An 18,335-nucleotide genomic window follows, 5' to 3' on the forward strand; every position below is an offset into this window, starting at 1 on the left:
GCTAAAATCCATGAAACCGCAGAAAGCACCATTTGGCTTGTACAATGAATACATTAGTGCCTCCCAACACAGCCCTATAGGCACACCAGCAGTCCAGGTATTGTCTGTGGTCTGTGTTCCCATAGTAATAGAAGCAAAATCTTTGGGGACTGGGTGGTGTATCACTGGTATAGAGGAACATGTGTACGGTCTATGAATCTGTGCCATTTTTGTCTTATTTTGTGAGATCAATAGGTTTTAATGCAGATGATATTTGTAATCTATTCAGTGCTAGACTTTATATATCTTAGAAACCAGTATTTGAAGTATTTGACTTCTCTTTTTTATTTATTTATTTTTATATATCTTTATATGCTTTTCTCCTTTGATTTTCTGGGTAAGAAAATTCGTCATCGAGACGAACAGTGTGAAAATGAACTGATGATCTCCATGCTACGAGGTCTCTATGAAGAGAAACAGAAGGAGCACATCCACAATGACCAAAAACATGTGAGATATTGATATTGTTGCCAAGTCATGTACCCAGATTCAGATCACTGGCCATACTATAAAGAAGTTTTGGAAGTATTAAAATTGACGTAACCGTTGACGTAAGAACTCATTGTTCTTCAACTGTTCCGAGCTGTTACTGTTACAGCCAAGCACCAGAAAAGTGAGCAAATATAATCGCTGCACATACCTGCTTAATGTATAAATTACACTATATTCAAGCTAACAAGGCATGCAAAAATTGTGCAATATCAGTTTATAAACCTATCCAGAAACCTAAGCAGTTATGTAATATTTTCTCAGAGTTGTGTCTGCACAGCACAATTTTTTTGTTTTTTTTTAACCTTATGTTTAAATTGTAGGAAAAAGAGTTTATACAAAACGGCACAATGTTTTTTTCCATCTTAGAAGAGTAGATTTCAGCCTGGATTATTTATACATCGGCACAGCGCTGAATGTGCTCTGGCGGTCCATAGTTTCTGCTTTCTGGGATTGAACAGCATTATGGGTTTGCACACATGAGCACATGACTTCCTTTACTGGCCACTAACACGGTTTCAAATTAGATTAAGTTTCCTAGTTAAAGTAGCCACCTTTTTAATCCGTATGTTGAATGAATATCTAGTGTCACTATCTCCATACTCCACAAACTAACCTGAATGCAGTGCTATGCTCATTCTGCAAAAAAAGGAGTGCCACATGCTTATATACAACCCTTTTAATAGCAAATCAATATTCTCATTTTATTTACCCTTTAACAGGGAAAAAAATCCTTGGTTTTGGAGGAAATTATATTTAAATGCCAGTCAGGTCTAAAGTAAGTGAATCCCAGAAAGTAAGATTGTTGCATTTATGAAATTCATGGACTTTGTTCATACACTTGAGGGGTCCTGTTGTCATGTGGTTGTGTAAAGACCCTACTTTATCTTCTATATTACTACATTTAAAAATAAAAACAAACCTACAGTGACCATGTTGTGTGGGTTTTTTTTTTTTGGTTTTTTTTTTTAAATGTAACTTTTAAAAAAAAATGTTTTTAGGTAGCTTGTTGTTGTCCATACAAATGTGTGAACAACCTTTATAAACTATCTGTGCATTTTTTTTTTTTTGCTGATGATGTAACCCTTTTGTTTCATTTAGGTTTCCCAAGTACCTGAGAACACATTAAACGAGTTGCAGAGTAACGCCCCTCGATTCAGACTCGAAATGTTAACGAGTAAAGCAAAGAAATCGTTGACGGAGTCATTGGAAAATATTTTATCTAGGGTAAGTGCGAAAACTGAAAAATCAAACAATGGTATAAACCCACAAACTTTTTTTTAGAAACCGCAGTTTGTGTCTTTGAAATATTCCAATGAGCTATTGGGAAGGTGTCCAGTGAGCTATTGGAAAATGAATACACCCGTTAATCTCTTTTTATATGAGATATATCTCCTTTTACTTCTTATTATTGGTAATACAACTACTCCTATTATTATTTTTTTGTAATGGAGGCTTTTTGCGAGAGATTCAGAATCTGATTAAATTTGCGGATGAGTAAATTGTCAATATATAGCAGTTAAAAGTAGTGATGAGTATTTTTTTTAATGTTTGTGTTTTTATTAATTTTTACAAAGAAATCAGGGGTATAGAAATCAAAAAGGGGAAGAGGGATGTAAGAGAGGAAAAACATATGATAAGCACAATCGATTACTTTGTAAGTAGCAGTGACCATAAAATAATAATACAGTGTCTATAATCATCCATTATACAAACCATATTCTGTGAGGTCCTCGTCTTCCTGAACCCTTTGTGAAGACAGAGGAGTTGGGTTCTACCTGGTTGAGTCATCTGTTGCCTAAACTGCTCCTGTATTCCGTAACTGTTCTCTACTGTGACAGTGTTCGTGTCGGTCAGGTGTTCGTTAGATCTGGTTGTTGAATGGACAGGGGAGGGGTCGGGAAGGGGAGAGAGGAACCTCATAGCCTGAGAGCTGTGGGCCCTGTGATTTCCTACCTCCACAATGCTTGGAGAGAGAATTTCTAGAGCTTGGCCATGTGATGGGTAATAGGCAGTCTAAGTTAGTTTCATCCGGTTTCAAGTACCAGCCTTTCCGACTGTGGGTTTGGCTATTGGGGTCTTGGTATATAGTGGCAGTTAAACGTAAAATCAAAAATTAACTGTTGATAAAGGGGTTAACCGGGTGGAGAGACATCGTGGGGATGGTGCCCAAGCGTAAGGTTCATGAGTGCACGATTCTACAAGGCGTCGTACCTCTATAAACACCCAATCCCCCCGTCTTTCCACCATGTCTCAAGTGAGTCATCTCTCAGGGGAGCATCATCTGTGATGCCATTATAGATGTTTTGTCTGTTATTTACGGTGTGTCATACCTGGAGTATTATTCTACGCGATGCCTGGGATATGAATGCATAGACAATACAGCACCTTCCAAACCAAGGTGGGTGGAGGCTCAAAAGGACCTTCAGGGAAGCATATTGGAGACCCTGTCACCTCTGAGTTTGTGCATCTTGTTTGTGTGTAAGTGAAAACTGAGGCTTTCAAACCTCCTCCAGGTGTTTTGCTTTTGGGTAGGATTCAGTGCTTCTCTGTCCTATTAATTGTGAAGTATGTATTGGTTTCCTGTTTTATTTGTGTTACTAAGGTATGGTCGTGCAGAAGCGAATCATTAAGGCAACACGTGCCTCTCCCTCTATTTGGATATTGTTCTGTTTAATGTGAGGGTAATGGGTGTGTGGTCAGACCACGAGATTAAACCCATATGGGTTGAGCTAATATTGTTTGCCTGTGTGCTAGGGACAATGAAACGGTCTATTCTGGAATATGTGGTATGGACTAAAGAGTGCTATGTACAGTCTTTCTCCAAGGGATGCATGATCCTACATATGTGAAAATAGCTGTTTTTAGAGAAGTATATTTCTTGGAGTTTTGGTAGCTTGTAATCTTTTTCATTTTAGATTGTTAAACTTTGGAGGATGATGTGTCAGATCTAATAAATAAAAAAATAAAAAAAATGATATCCCCTCCGATTATCACATCTCCGTATTTATGAGCATTGGTCAGAGTAAGAAAAGTAGTGATGAGTATTTTAAATGCCCACTCATTTATACTATAAACACCTGAATAATTTTACAACATAATCTTGACACAAGCTAATCTGCTACCTGTGATTTCAGGTGAATAGTAATGTTTTATAGAACTGCACATTATCCGTGCCCCAAGCACCCTTAGCAAGTAACTGGCATTTATTGTGATGGGTGATAGAAGTACAAATAAAGCCCAGGAGTATTTGTAAGCTGCACAGTGACTCTAAATGTTTTACATTACCCAGCATTCTATGCTGTATGAATCTTCCCTATTACACCTGACCAGCCCCACACCCATCCATTTGTTTGCATTAGGCCACAGCCATACGTTGCTTAATGACACACTGGGATACCCTACCTGATACTCATTTCCTCCTCGAGCTATTTCAGAATCTAACCCTGTTGATGGAACTCACTGAATCCCTGTTCTTCCTGTATAGGATGTGAGTTGGCTGACTTGGCATGAGGAGAGTGTGATGCCTTATGCGTGCATGGTTCCAACCAGAAGGCAGCACAAAGCTTAGTCAGCCATTTTTTAGTAGCAATTCTTGCCTTTATGCGGTGCAACCTCTGCAGTTGATAAGTTGAAAGTTAAAGGTTATACGTGCAGGTCAAACAATCTGTAGTTCATTTAAGCTGTTGAGTCACATGTGTAATTTAATCTAACTTACATTTATTTTTATTGTTTATAAGCATAGTCTGCTCTGACGGCATGGTTTAATGTCTTGTAATACACAAGCTAAAACCAGCCATCTAATAGTTACCAACTATAATCCTACGTTCTCAATTGGCTACATTATAGATGTACTGCTGTTCCCTTTCTCATAATTTAATCTTTTCATTTTATTTTATTGTTTGTAGGCATAGCCTCTAGTCTAACCGCACCATTATATTGCCTTGTACTTAAATACATCCATTAGACCTAATTTGGGAACTATTATTGTTCATCAGTGTGCTGTTTTAGCTTTTACCATGCCCTTATTCTTTTATATAACAAAAGCAAGGTGTTTTCTTGTGTGCCATTTCGGCTTTTTAAAAAAAAAATAATAATTTACCATTTATGTGTATAACAAAATACATTCTTCAAAATGGCTTCATTAGACTGTTCCCTGCCTTGCTTTTAGGTAGGCCATGCCTAGCAACAGTTTTATGTGGGCTGTGATCTAAAGAATACGATGTGCTTATTCCAACCATTGGTGACCTTATGAAATAGTATGGGGTCCCCCTATTGTGTATTGGGACCCAAGTGAGCTTTTAAGAAAACACTGCTGTTAAGGGTGAATATTTTTCCCCATTTTTATTTCTTTTTATTAAACAGGGCAGCAGGAGCCGAAGTCAGCAAGAGTCACCTGGAAGCATGGATGACAACCAATTGTGCACTCCATTAGATGATAGCAGTAAGGTAAACACCTACATTCATGGAATTACACCTGTAGTGTTGAGAGGCGGGTTTTTGTGGGGTGTTTTGTGTGTGTGCATGCGCGTTCGCATTGCAGTTTAATGTAATTCTTAAGCAACATTTAGGCTAAGATAGCCAAGCTGTGACTAGAGATGAGTTTAGATCGTTTAGGGGAAAAAAAAAAAATCTCCTCCTTTATCCTGTTAATTCATATTTATAAAGTGCAAGAAATGAGGATCACATAGCTTTAGACACCAGAATTGATATCTGTCAGGCTTTCAGCTGTAGCACTGCAAGACCCATGATGCTCTCCTAACCTGCTGGCAAAGCATTGTGGGAGTTGTAGTGCTAGATCAGTTGGAGGATTACTTTGAAATTGATATAGTACTCCAAGGCAAACACTTTAAACTGATAATGAAGATGACATTTGAATGACCTTGAGCTCCATTTAAAAAAAAAAAAAGAGAGCATTTTGCTAATTCCTTCAATGCCTTTTAGAGGCTAATCCTGTTTGATTAAAATACTTTTCAATAAATTCAGAAGCTCTTTTCACTGATTTCACTCTTTTTTTTGTGAATTCCAGGAGCCTTCATTATGTGAGACGGAGGAAGAAATCTCTCCTGAAATGTCTCTAAAGACTCACGGATCCATGGAAGATTTACCAAAGAACCCGGACAGCTTTCCCTGTGAGCATCCTGAAGAATTATCTCATCAAGGATTTCGTCGTCGCGCTAACACTTTGAGTCATTTCCCTGTCACAACCCACGAATTTCAAGAGCCAGTCCAGAAATCCCCATCTGTTCAGCAGAGAAAGCTTATGCGACATCACTCTGTCAGCACAGAGACGCCGCACACAAGAAAGTAAGTACTCTTATATGTTCTGTGTTACCGATAATGCCAGTCTACATAATAACGTTAAATTCATTTATTCCTTGGTATAGATCACATTTTGCACTTTTAGATCACATCATGGCTGTAAAATTTAGTGTGTAATCGCCCTTTAAGGATTTCCTAAATGGTGTCTTTCTGACGCCGTGTACTCACAATGTTTAACTACGATCCCCTGTGCATTGTTATCCATTGCTTTGTTTTTTTTTGGCTATATTTACACGTGGGCAAGCCATTTTTATGTTATACTTAAATGGAGGGAATAGACAACTGGCACTGTAATAACTATAGACTGCACCTCACAGAATCTTTTCTCCTTTCTCTCTATGTATTTGTTATTCACTGACATGACATGTCAGTAATGAAGTGCGTTTCAACTTTTAGGCTAATATAGCAACATATCTCAAAGTCCGCTCTCTCCATTCTAACTAAACAGCTCTCCATTTACTAAAGCATGTCATTTTCATGCTCCGTTTGTGCTTTGCCACATCTGAGTTTTTGTATTTATCTCTGTATTTAAAAAAAATAATAAAAAAAACAATTTCACATTTATTTTTACCCCTGGTGGTGGATCGATGCTATTAATCTGGTACTTGCAGGTGCCTACCCCAATACAGTCTTCAAATAAAGTTTGTGTGTGTGTGTTTTTATAGGTTTATTTTTTTTGTCCTACGGTTTGTATAATCTATTGCTGCATGAGCAAGTCTGCATCCTAATTTTATTTTCGTAATTGTCAAATGCAATTGAACTGTCTAATATTTAATATTTATGAAACTACCAAGGAGCTATATTCGCTGCTATATTTTTTTATATAGTCCCTCGTGCTTCTGGAAATTTCCATATGCTATTACACATCATAAAGCCTGGTTGATGCAATAAAACAAAGTTTAGCTTTATCGTGTTTTATTTTTTTCTTTCTCCTATCTATGCTCACTGCTTTTCTGTGTTTCTTTTGTGTCTGATTCAATGTTGACCTTGGGAGTGGAAAAAAAATCCCTAATTAATGTAGGTTTAAATAACCAGCACTAAAACCAAAATTCATACTTACACCTGGCTTTTGACTTCTTTTGTAAGTGCTGTAATGTGTAATTGCAGCCTTCCTCGAGTCTTGCATATTAACATGCTCCTTGATTGTTCCATGACTAAACATATTATCTAAGCCCCAAATCCTCAAACATGAATGACTTGTCTTAAAGTATTGTCAGATTCCATTAAGTAACCAGTATGGAGAAATTGGATCTGATCTTGCATTGTACAGAAAACCTTTAATACCAATGATATGATATACGAATACACAGCAAACTTGGTTGTGAATAGAGCAAACCGTAAAAAATTATGAAAGACACTTTCCTTGCCAATTTTTTTTTTTTTTTTTTGTGAATTACTACTTTTTATATTAAAAGTATTTGGGTGAGTGTATTTGTGAGCTGATCCCCTGGTCTTTGCTCATGTGAATATCCCCATAATATCCGGTGAATTGAGGACCACAACTGAAATATTTTTTTCAGCCAAGCACTGACCCATGTCATCATGGGAAGCGACCACAGAAAAGGTCCAGATTGGAGGCTGGACATCCTTTTGGTCTGTTCCATTGTACCATAGTATTTGTGCATAGGGGTGAACGAGCAATTCCCCCACCTATTTGACTGTTATGTAAGGAGTGGAGTGGTTTGAGGGAGGTACATGGTGCTTACTAATGCAGTGTTTTGTGGGGATCGTGCTTGCTGTTGTTGGAGTGGTAATTGGCATTGATGCTTGCTTTTCAAGGAGTGCGCTGGGATGCAGATAGCGTTGGATCTGCTTTGGTACTGGAGTGGTTTTGGGGTAGATTGTACAATTGGGGCAGACTGGAGTTTTATTGCCACCCATGACAATTCATTCTCTTATTTAGCATCAAGACCTGACAAACCATTTGTTATCCAAGTCTCCCAATCTAAAGCACTGCCATAATAAGTAATAGTTCAAACTTAGCAATGGAAGCCTCTGTGTAGTTTAGTTTCTACTTAGTTTTTTTTTTTTTTTTTTTCCATCTGTCATTCCAATAAAAGGACTTGTTTGAACTGAATGTTGACAGTAAGGGGCACATGAAAGAGTGCTGGAAAATATTCCTTTTAGTGTTGACATTGTAGAGTAAAGCACATTCACCTAACTTGCAATTTTCTATTTTGCTGACGTGGTTCTATATTAAGAAGAAGCAAGCGAGGGGACGTATTAAGTAGATATTTACCGTATTTTGTGTGGGTACAACTTTATTTTCGGTGTTTTGTGCATTGACCATCAATGGCTGACGTGCTTGGGATCGAAAACTTGGCTAAGACACCTTTAGATATAAATATTTTCTTTTGGGCCAACTGATGCATCATCTTTGAATTCTGTAGGACTGTGTATGCTTAATTAAGCTAGTGTTTGTGTAAGTGTAGCAGCAGATATGTACCTTAAAGGGATACTGCAACCACTATGACCACTTCTGGTTTTAGAAGAGTTCATGATGGTAGTAGAAGTCTGTCTGTGCAGCGTTTCTGCTTAAAACACTGCACATTCAAGATATTTTCACTCCTGTGCTGGGGGCCAATTTAATTCCCAGCACATGTTGGTTTGACAGCATAAAACTGATTAGAGCTGCCAAATGTTAATTCTGTGCAAAATTTCAGCCCATAGTCAGCCTGTACTGCACACTGGCAAGAGAAGTAATTAGATTCACGCTTGCAGGCAGAGCCCGCAGGGGTAAGCACTTGTCTTCCCTTCATCCCTTCCTCCTTCCTTCACCGAAGCCCTGTATTCTCCGTTATTTATTTATCTGCTCCCTCTCTCCCACGCCATACTGTGTTAAGAGAGCTCTCTGAGACGGTTAACTGGTCCAGTCAAATGCAAGTCCAGAAGCCTTTGATTGGACCATGTAAGGGCTGCTGTGATGTCGGCTTAAGTGCCGAGCAGCGCCAGGAGTTTTGCCGGCGCTGGATTTCAGGTAATATTTTAAGCTTACAGACCTAAAGAATATTGCCTAATAAGGTATTAGGAGTTCAGAAGAAATTATGGTTAGTCAGGGATAGGGTTGGAGTAACCCTGTAACTATGTATATACTCCAGAACTTTTATAATGCAGAAGTTACTTTGCTAGTGGCACCCTACTGTTCGTTAATTATCTTGCAGCAGCTAGATGCCCACCCTACTCTTTGTGATATAAGAAAGTGAACGCAGCACCCGAACGACAACAATAAGCTGCAGTAGGTATTGTGCTCGGTGTGGGCCCTTAAAGGATCTTTGCATTATCATTTTGGTACAATTTTGTCAATTTATGAATAGGTATGTGTGTAGACTAATTAACAGAATTTGTGAGAACGTTTAAGGAAAATTATTGCTCAACTACTAGGTCTGTTCCACATTTAAAGGAACACTATAGGTTATCTCAGTAAAGTGTTCTGGTGCCATATGACTCCTGTTTTAACCCTGCAGTTGATAACATTGCTGTTCTGCAGGAACAACAATGTTTTCTTTGCAGGATTATCCTGCCTCTAGTGGCTACATTAAGGGGACTTCTGGCACCATACGCTCTACAGGGTGTTGTACAGATTAGGGTGCTCGGGGTGTCCCTTTAAGATGATTATCCTGCTTACGACTGTTATTGCAATCTGAATTCTCCAACTCTGACATTTTGGACTAAATATTAAAATCTGGATGCCACTTCCACATTTATAAACGGGTACAATTTATCGTGCAAGGTACATAGCAACGTACTCCACAATCTAGTGCCACATTTTTAGTGAGCTGCGCATACAGGAGTGTACCTGCTAACCTTTGCAGACAGAGGAGATACTCCCATCACTCTAACAGATTGTGTGGTCTGGAACATTGCAAGTTGGTATACCACATCTTGAATGTAGTAAAAATTTCAAGTATTCTATTACAAGCCAGGCCTTAAATGTTACTCGCCACTGCACGCCTGAAGAATGCACACAAACCAATAAGGTTGCCACCTGGACAGTATTTTACTGGCATGGCCGGTTTTGAGATCGCCTGGCCAATATTTGAAAAATATCTGCAATGCAAAGGCCTTGCTCCTGTTTTCTCACCAGTCCCCCAGAGTCTAGCCAGAAAAAAAAAATACCAAACATACACCTTGATTATTCATGGCAGGTAAACACAATGACCTCCTCACACTCAGAAACCATTTAAACATACTGACACAGTATGCACACACCGCAAGACACACACTTAGACAAAGGACGTTGGCAACCCTACTTACGAAGAGTGTAATTTTTGAGCCCTGCCCAAAATATACCCTAACAGCACTAGTTAAACTGTGCTTTTCTGAACAGTACTGGGATTATCCTTTTTTGATTGCTGGCCATCCAATGTTTTATTTTCTTCGTTTTAGCACAGACTTTTTGAATGGCTACCACCTATATTAAAGGGACACCATAACTACTTATTATTCTAGTAGAGCTTATGGTGTGCTGAGTTCGCTATAGCCGTTTCCCTTTAAAACAATTTATTTTAGCAACTGTATTTTATTTATTTAAAATATTTATTTATATTTATTTTTTATTTATATTAATTAAAAAAAAAAAAAAAATGGTACACACATCTATTAAATGACCTGCACATCTTTACTTTAGAAGTACCTGTGCAGCAGTTCACTGCATATCTGGGAGAGTAGTTTTATTCACTAATCAAACATGAATGAAGCTACTTTTCACTTTGTAACAATTTATGGCTATTAAAGTATTTATCTTATAACTGTCAGTCTGTTGCTTATGGGATATGCCTAGTACTTCAACTGCTAATGAGGAAATCAGGATTAATGGACCTTATTATGCATATTAAGCCTTTTTATTATTATTATTATTATTATTATTATTATTTAAAGAGGGGGATGATGTACCTACAACTTGGAGTGTGCGTTCAATGAATAATCCCTGTTCTCCTCAATACATTGGCCTTTGCAGCTGCATTCCTGCTGTGTGAATGTAACTGATGGCAAGTCATTAAAATGGTTACGACCAGTGGTTTTCTAGCTTAAGCATGTAACTACACGAATTATATTGACTTGCATGATTTCTTACTTGCTGCTCCTGAGCAAGGGGAATGTTTGGCTCGTTACTTTGACACTATCTTTCATAGCATAGAAAGCCGATTACATCAACATGTTGCCATTTGTATAAAAAATGTAAATAAAAACCTTTTTTTTTTTTTTAACCTGTCTAAAGGCAAAGTGAGGGTATTTTATTTCTGCTTTTGAATGCATATAAATTACTGTAGAGTGAGTCATGCAGTGTGTGTGTGTGTGTGTGTGTGTGTGTGTATGTATGTATATGTTTTATAGCCGACCAATACAAGGTTAAAAAATGCCTTGCCCGTGGCTGTACAATATGACATTGAAAAATGCATTCTATATGCATATCTATATCCCTCTATCCGTGCATGCCTCTGTTTCTTAATATAGTTTGTGTTTAGCTTTATCTTTCTATCTTTCTTTCTGTTTTCACCACTCCCCTTCTCCTCCCGGAATGCTGCTGTTTAGCTCAAGCATACCTTTTCGTGAGTCTGAAAGCATTCTCTCTCAGTCTGAAGAGCACACTCCTCCTCGTCTTCCCACTGCTGCCTCTTCCCCTCTGTTTTTAAAAAGACTAAAGCATAATTCTGCTGGGGAGCCAGGTGGTCCATTTGCACAAAAAAGGTGAGCAGAACAGGCTTTCTGTTTTTCTCAAAACTTTCTCTTTTCCATGCACTGAAACCTTCTTACCGGTCTCTCTATTTCTGTTTTATAAATCTTTCTGTTTTTATTTTGTGCTGAGACGTTTAGGTTTTATTACAGGTGTTTGTTTATGGATCTTCCATAAACCATAAGTAGTACGAGGAATGCAACCGTAGATTAAAATAAAAATGAGGGTAAATATTTATTTAAAGGATTATGTTAACTTTGTGTTTGCCAACACTGTGATTGCTTTTTGCAGTCTCACAGTACCGAAACTGCAGCATGACTAAAAATGTATATTTCACAGTGTGCATATGTATACATTTTGAAAAGGTGACGTGCACATTTACTTTAATGTACACTTCACTTTTCCGATGTTCTAATGCAGGGAAATCGAATTCAGAGGGAGTTTCACACCTTAATGTCCGTCTCCTATGTCAAAACAAGCTGGTACTTTGTGACCCATTCCGACATGGAATGTTCTGCTCATTTAGAATGATTTATTTGACTCATTGAATCTTCTGATGCTAAATATATAATGTCCTTTGTGCTAGCACAGGACTGTGTAAGGAGTAGATTTTGATGACAGGGTACCATTGGCCCTCAAAGGGTTAAAATGTAGCCTTAACAAGCAGCACTTATTGGACTGCGATATGTTTATGCTTAATAGCATTTCATATGAGAGAATACATGCACCTTACCAGAACGTTGGATGCAGCTGTGACTGGACTCCACAAGCGCTACATGCACTCTGCTAGTGGCTTAGAATGAAGGAACAATTTGTGCTTCGGCGGTGATCCACTGCTGCACAGACCAAGGGCTCAGTGGCATGATGTCCACTGATGTTAATGCAGAGCTGTGTGATTGAGATCTGTTTCTGCAGAGCTAAAGATCTCACTTCTTCCTTCCACTAGACAACTTTGAGGACTGAAATGTCAAGCCAGTATGAAATAGCTTTACATGTGATGTGCACAAATGGGAAATACAGTTAAAGTAGTTGGTCTTTTCTACTTGACATACATATATGCTGGTGAACTTACCCCGGGCAGTCTGACAGTTGTTCCTCTCGTATTTGGTTCAATCCAATACTTCTCAAAGCGAAGTTTGGGGGACTGACGTGTCTAGCATTAGATGCTACTCGCAGACGAGCATTGATTACAGTACTTGTGTATGAGAGGCTCTCACCATCATCCTAGTGAGTGTCGAACATGTGATAAAATCGAATACTAAAGTCTTCATGAATATGTAGCTGCCTGGTTGGCGATCACTAGAGACGGGCTGCGTACCGAATGTTAACACTTCCATTTCTCACAAACGGCAAAGTTTACATTTAAATCATGCTTCAGAAAATATATACAGTTGCCTCAATCTCTGTAATGCTGACTGACTGTAGGAATAGTATGACTATTGAAGCTTACTGTACTGTTGAAAGAGGAAGGTGGTGTCCATTATAGCCCATTTGTAGGCATTAAACTAATGGGATGGTTTACAAGCAGAGAAATGTGTTCCTCTACACAGAGGGGAAAAAAAGCCTATGAAAAGAAAAATGAAAGCTCCAAAATGTGTGAGCTTAACTCTAAAACAAATTGTAAGTAAACTAATAAAAACAGGCTCCAATAGGGTGCGTGGCTTCAAAGGGAAATTACCCGATAATGAAAAGTAACCTTTATTCAATTAATTAAAATCTCCTCATATACATAAAAATACTGCACACATGCTCCAAATAGGAGCAAAAAGTTAGTTGTGGTGAACTATCTGGTAAAAAAAAATCAATAGTGTAGCAACTGATAACATTGTGTCACAGTCTGAAATCAATCTCTGCCTTAGTCTGAATATCTTGACTATGTATGTTAATCTGTTGTTGAGGTGACGTAATATTAGAAGGACTACAGATACAATGTAGTCAAGTAATTGGATAACTCTAAAGGAAAGATATACCATCAACTTCAATTGCTACAAAGTTACAATGGATCATACTCCATCCTGTATTTAAAGGGAAACTATAGTGCCAGGAGCAGTATAGCGCCCCCCCCTTCCGTCTCCATATCACCATAACACCTCACTCTTCTCCAGTACAACTAAAACATTAGTGAATCAGTGGGAATGAAACCTTTCGGCACCTATAGTGACTGAGAAGTAGGCACTTTAGCACTTACAGGTGTTTTGGACTACATTTCCCTTAATGCTCTTACAGACAAAAATGCTGGCATGGCATCATGGGAGATGTAGTCCACAACATCTGGAATGCTAAAGGTTACCTGCTGCTGCTCTACATCCTGGAAATCCTTCTCTGAGTGTTAATGAAGGTAAGACAGAGTAAAAGATAAAAACATGCATACATACGGTCATGCTCTTGTAGCGGAATGCTGTGCAGGAGCTTATGGGTTATGCTATTGAGATGTCCAAAGTGTTTTTGAGAATACATGATTCCTTCACAAATGTCCTGTAAAGAGTAATATTTATAGTAATACATTGTGATGAAGGGAAAGTAGAAGAGAGAATTGTGAACATTAATAAAGAGATTAGGCAGCGAAAAAGCAAAATAGGAATAGGAGATGTAGGAAAGATGGATGTAGGTAGTTCTAGGTGCTTTTTAGTTCTGTCACTTGTTTTATGCATACATTTTGGCATTCAGGCTCGAACAACATTCTCTAATAATGCAATGAAATAGTCAATGCCGCACTGTGTGACACAGGGAACCAGCACATTGTGCTTACATTTGAAAGATTTTACCTAAATGTCTGGGTATTCCAGTAAATCAAATTTCCTGTATCCTGGGATTGTAGCTGTGGGCCACTACACAGTCTGAAGATTCTATGCATTGTACCAAGAAGTGCAGCGAAACATCACCTCGTTGCATGTTGCTCAGCGTATAATATGAAGTCCGTCTCCTAGAGGGGTCATACCATATTAATTGCACCTTTTGTTAGGTGGGATTTATAATCGGGTAATTAAGACTTTAGATCTCCGGTTTAATTTTTTTTTTTTTTTTTTGGGATAAGCTTCTCAAATGATTTCTGTAAAGTCATGATTATGGTCTTTTGGAATTTTTGTAGATAAATCATTTGAAATGGTGAACATTTGAAAAACATTTTTAAAAGAAATACATTGAGGCCATAATATCATAAGATAAAAAAAGATAACTCTGGCAAATACATACATACTATTTTGTTTTTATGTATTTGTTTATTTGCCAGAATTAACATCTGATGAAGAGCCCATAAGCTAGCTGTTTGTGCTTTGCTGCAGTACATATAAATCTTGAAACTTTATGTTAAACTAGTTTACAGCTAGTAAATGATCATGCTTTCTAGTACATTCAGCTAAAAACTATCTATTGGTACAACCGTACCATGGAGCGATCAGTTCAGTTCAAACCATATATATCATTAAATATGCCTATATGCAATGCTGGCTTATTTCCTATATTTTAAACTGTGTCGGCTTTCACATAGACTTTCCATTACATTTTGATTTAAATTACTTGGTATCACATTTGAATATATTTGAAAGAATATTTTATATATACCAACTTTTTTTAACTTTTTTAATTTTTTTATTATTGTATTTTTAGTTGGGTCTTCGGAGTTAAACATTCCACTCTGATGCAAATCATAAAGTTACTCAGTAAAAGTATTCCTCTAAATGAATCTATAGCTCATAGTAGGATTAGTGCAATGAATCCTAGAGTTCTGGCCTCACTTGTTGAACCATTTTCAAGAAGCTCTCCTAGCACCAATATCCTCTCTGCCTTAGACATAAAGAGATTGTTTTACTTCTGAATTTTCAGTTACAAATCTGTCCCATTTGTCTGTGAGCAGTGATATCCGATTTGGACATAGAAGTTCAATCCTATACATTATCGTGATGCTAAATGTGCACAGGCAGTGATACCTACAAATTTCACTGGGTCAAAGCATGTGCAGGTCACACATATAACATACGGAGGCAACTTTGAAGCCACACAGTCTTTTGCATAATTCAGCTGTAGTTGTCCCAATTACCTGACTTTTAAAATTGAATCTGGGTCTGTTTGTTTAAATTGTTTATGATCCATCTTATATGTGCATTTGTTAGAGATCTATAGTCCAATTGTGCATAATTTAGTTATTTAAAGCGACACTCCAGTGCCAGGAAAACCACTGCAGGTCCCCTCTCCCTCCCACCACCCACCCCATGTTGCTGAAGGGGTGAAAACCCCTTCAGTGACTTACCGGAGACCCCCGCCGATGTCCCTCTGCGGTGGATTCGGGTTCGCCCATGCTCCTCCCCTGCCGATGTCATTCGGCGGGGGATACCGATTGTGCGTGCGCGGCAGCCGGCAGGGAAGACCTAATGCGAGGCAATGCTGCGCGCGCATTAGACCTCTCCATAGGAAAGCATTGAAAATGCTTTCCTATGGGGAATTGAGCAACGCTGGAGGTCCTCACACAGAAAACCTGTGTTAAAAACCAGGAAGTGCCCTCTAGTTGCTGTCTAGTAGACAGCCACTAGAGGAGTTAACCCTGCAATGTAATTATTGCAGTTTATGAAAACTGCAATAATTACACTTGCAGGGTTAAGGGTAGTGGGAGTTGCCACCCAGACCACTCCAATGGGCAGAAGTGGTCTGGGTGCCTGGAGTGTCCCTTTAATTTGGCATTGTCATTATTCTTTGAACCCCTTACCTACAAACCCAATGTTTACATATGAGACAGACAGATAACATGGCTGCTAATTCATGAAGGGCACAAGCAAGCAATATGCAGACCAGTGTTACGCATTTGTTGTGGTTTATATGGAAGGCTTCATTAGGGTTCTTATAGCCAAATTTACCACCCTAACTCCTCCCACAGTTTTTACGCTACATAGACCGTAATATACCGAAATTGTTACCGACCGGATTGTTCCCGATCGGTGTGCTATTACTTTGTGGAACGTTTCGCCGAATGGTTCTCGAAATATCGTCGTTCTTGTGGCGAAATTGGTCCCATAGGAATGAATGGCAAAATGTTCAAAACTAGAGTGGGAGCTGGCAAAAGCTGAAAAATCAGGACATGATTTCTAAACTGCCACCACTCCCTCATTTTCAAGCCCACCTACACAAATCCTATATCAAAACGTTCAGCTATCCCTGCTGTCACTAAAAATGTCCACAGCTAAGCCATAGTCCTGATAGTTTTCACAATGTGACCTTTTGATTGCAACTCATGCCGTCCATTGAAACTCCACTCTAGCCACCTCAAATTTGAAGGGCAATTTCTAAACTGTGACTGTGCCTTCATTTTTAATATTTCAGATACATACTATGCATCAAAATGTAGGTCTGGGTCTTGTGATTCTAACAATATAAAGCTCTTCGCTGTAGGATTTATGGTTTTTAAAACTACAACCGTTTGAAGATGGCAACTATTATCTCACATAATACTGGTGGATGCAAGAACACTTCACACAATTTCCCCAGAAATTGTAGCTTTTCTAGTTACCAAATAATCTGTTTAACTCCGCTCCCCCTCATATGTCTTTCAAGTGTTCTCCCAGTGACTATGCCTTGTTAAGCCTTGTTCAGCCAGTGTCCTTTTATCCTCCACCTGTGTTCACTGAATGAACTGATTTCACAACTAAACACAGGATCCATACTTGTAATGATTGTGTGTTACAAACCTAGTTATTAAAAAATACAGATTAGGGAACCGTGCACACACAAATTATACAGTTTAAATTCTGTACGGCTACTTAAAATCACCTATCCTAGCAAACAAATATGATGATTCAATTGCACAGAATGGCCATATCGTGTTAAACCCTTCACTTTGTCACGGTACCCCAATATCGGTGGGTCCTACACTAATTTTAACATGGAAGATTAACATGCAAACTGCAATACTTACTGCTTCCTCTCATCAATTTGTGCTTTCCTGTGGTCACCTTCAAAGGGGCACCCATAGTAAATGGGTGGGGTGCTCAGCCCAATAGGAATCTGGTCTGGATTCTAAATTTGCACAGAAATAATGGGGGTTGGAGGTACACTTAGAACATGCATTCCTAAGTAAGGGTACTGCTGTAAAGACCAAAACTATATACAAAATATAGATTAGGGAACCGCGCGCACACACACACAAGTTATTTATATTTATTTTTATATATATATATATATATATATATTTATTTATTTATTATTATTTTTTTTTTGATGTATTACTTTAGAAAATTTGAGCTTTGTTTAACTGTAATGTTTGGTAAAAATCTGTTTAAAATAGACTTCAGAAAATAAACTTTATGGCAGTATTAAACATCTAATGTGACAATTGCTTGGCCACCTCCTCCCTAAATTTATATTAAGTTTGATCTCTATCGCATATGACTTTTTCCTCCTGTTTTCTCACTATTTTGCCTATTCTGTCAGCCTTTCCTACCGCTCTGCTCTACGCAAGAAACTCCGCTCTTCCTCCTCTGTGCCAAACTTTCTAAAATTTCTGGCTCCTGTAGCCGAAAACACCACAGCTGACTTTGACTCCAAGAAACGGTAGGTCTTTGCAGTAGCACAAAACCACTAATCCTGTATGTCACACTCTCGAGGACAATGCAGTCGGTTTAATATTTCCGTGTGTCTTTCTCTGGCTTGTTTGACGTGATAGTCAGGCGTGACTGCAAAGCTGTATGCATTGGCACTGACTGATGATGCGTTTGGAAAGGGCTAGGCAGCAGTGACCCTCTTGTTGGGCTACAGTTAACTCAATGTTGCTCAGTTCACAAAGATAAATAGAATGTGGTCTTAATGAAACATTATGGTAAATCTT

The 18,335-nt window shown here is 38.4% G+C and overlaps 1 protein-coding gene across 5 annotated transcripts in view; it reads left to right on the forward strand.

Annotated features, from left to right (window-relative positions):
• The window catches only part of TBC1D1 (TBC1 domain family member 1), a 185,730-nt gene that overhangs the window by 109,946 nt on the left and 57,449 nt on the right, over positions 1–18,335 (forward strand). For 3 of the 5 annotated variants that reach the window (XM_063457864.1, XM_063457868.1, XM_063457867.1), the window contains 6 exons: positions 382–489; positions 1,630–1,755; positions 4,894–4,977; positions 5,558–5,835; positions 11,383–11,538; positions 17,942–18,061. In XM_063457864.1, coding sequence (XP_063313934.1) covers positions 382–489; positions 1,630–1,755; positions 4,894–4,977; positions 5,558–5,835; positions 11,383–11,538; positions 17,942–18,061 — 872 coding nt within the window. The remainder of the gene's footprint in view (positions 1–381; positions 490–1,629; positions 1,756–4,893; positions 4,978–5,557; positions 5,836–11,382; positions 11,539–17,941; positions 18,062–18,335) is intronic. The other 2 variants (XM_063457865.1, XM_063457866.1) reach the window with 2 other exon arrangements.

Source organism: Pelobates fuscus, chromosome 6, assembly GCF_036172605.1.
Source record: "Pelobates fuscus isolate aPelFus1 chromosome 6, aPelFus1.pri, whole genome shotgun sequence".
NCBI classification, from domain to species: domain Eukaryota; kingdom Metazoa; phylum Chordata; class Amphibia; order Anura; family Pelobatidae; genus Pelobates; species Pelobates fuscus.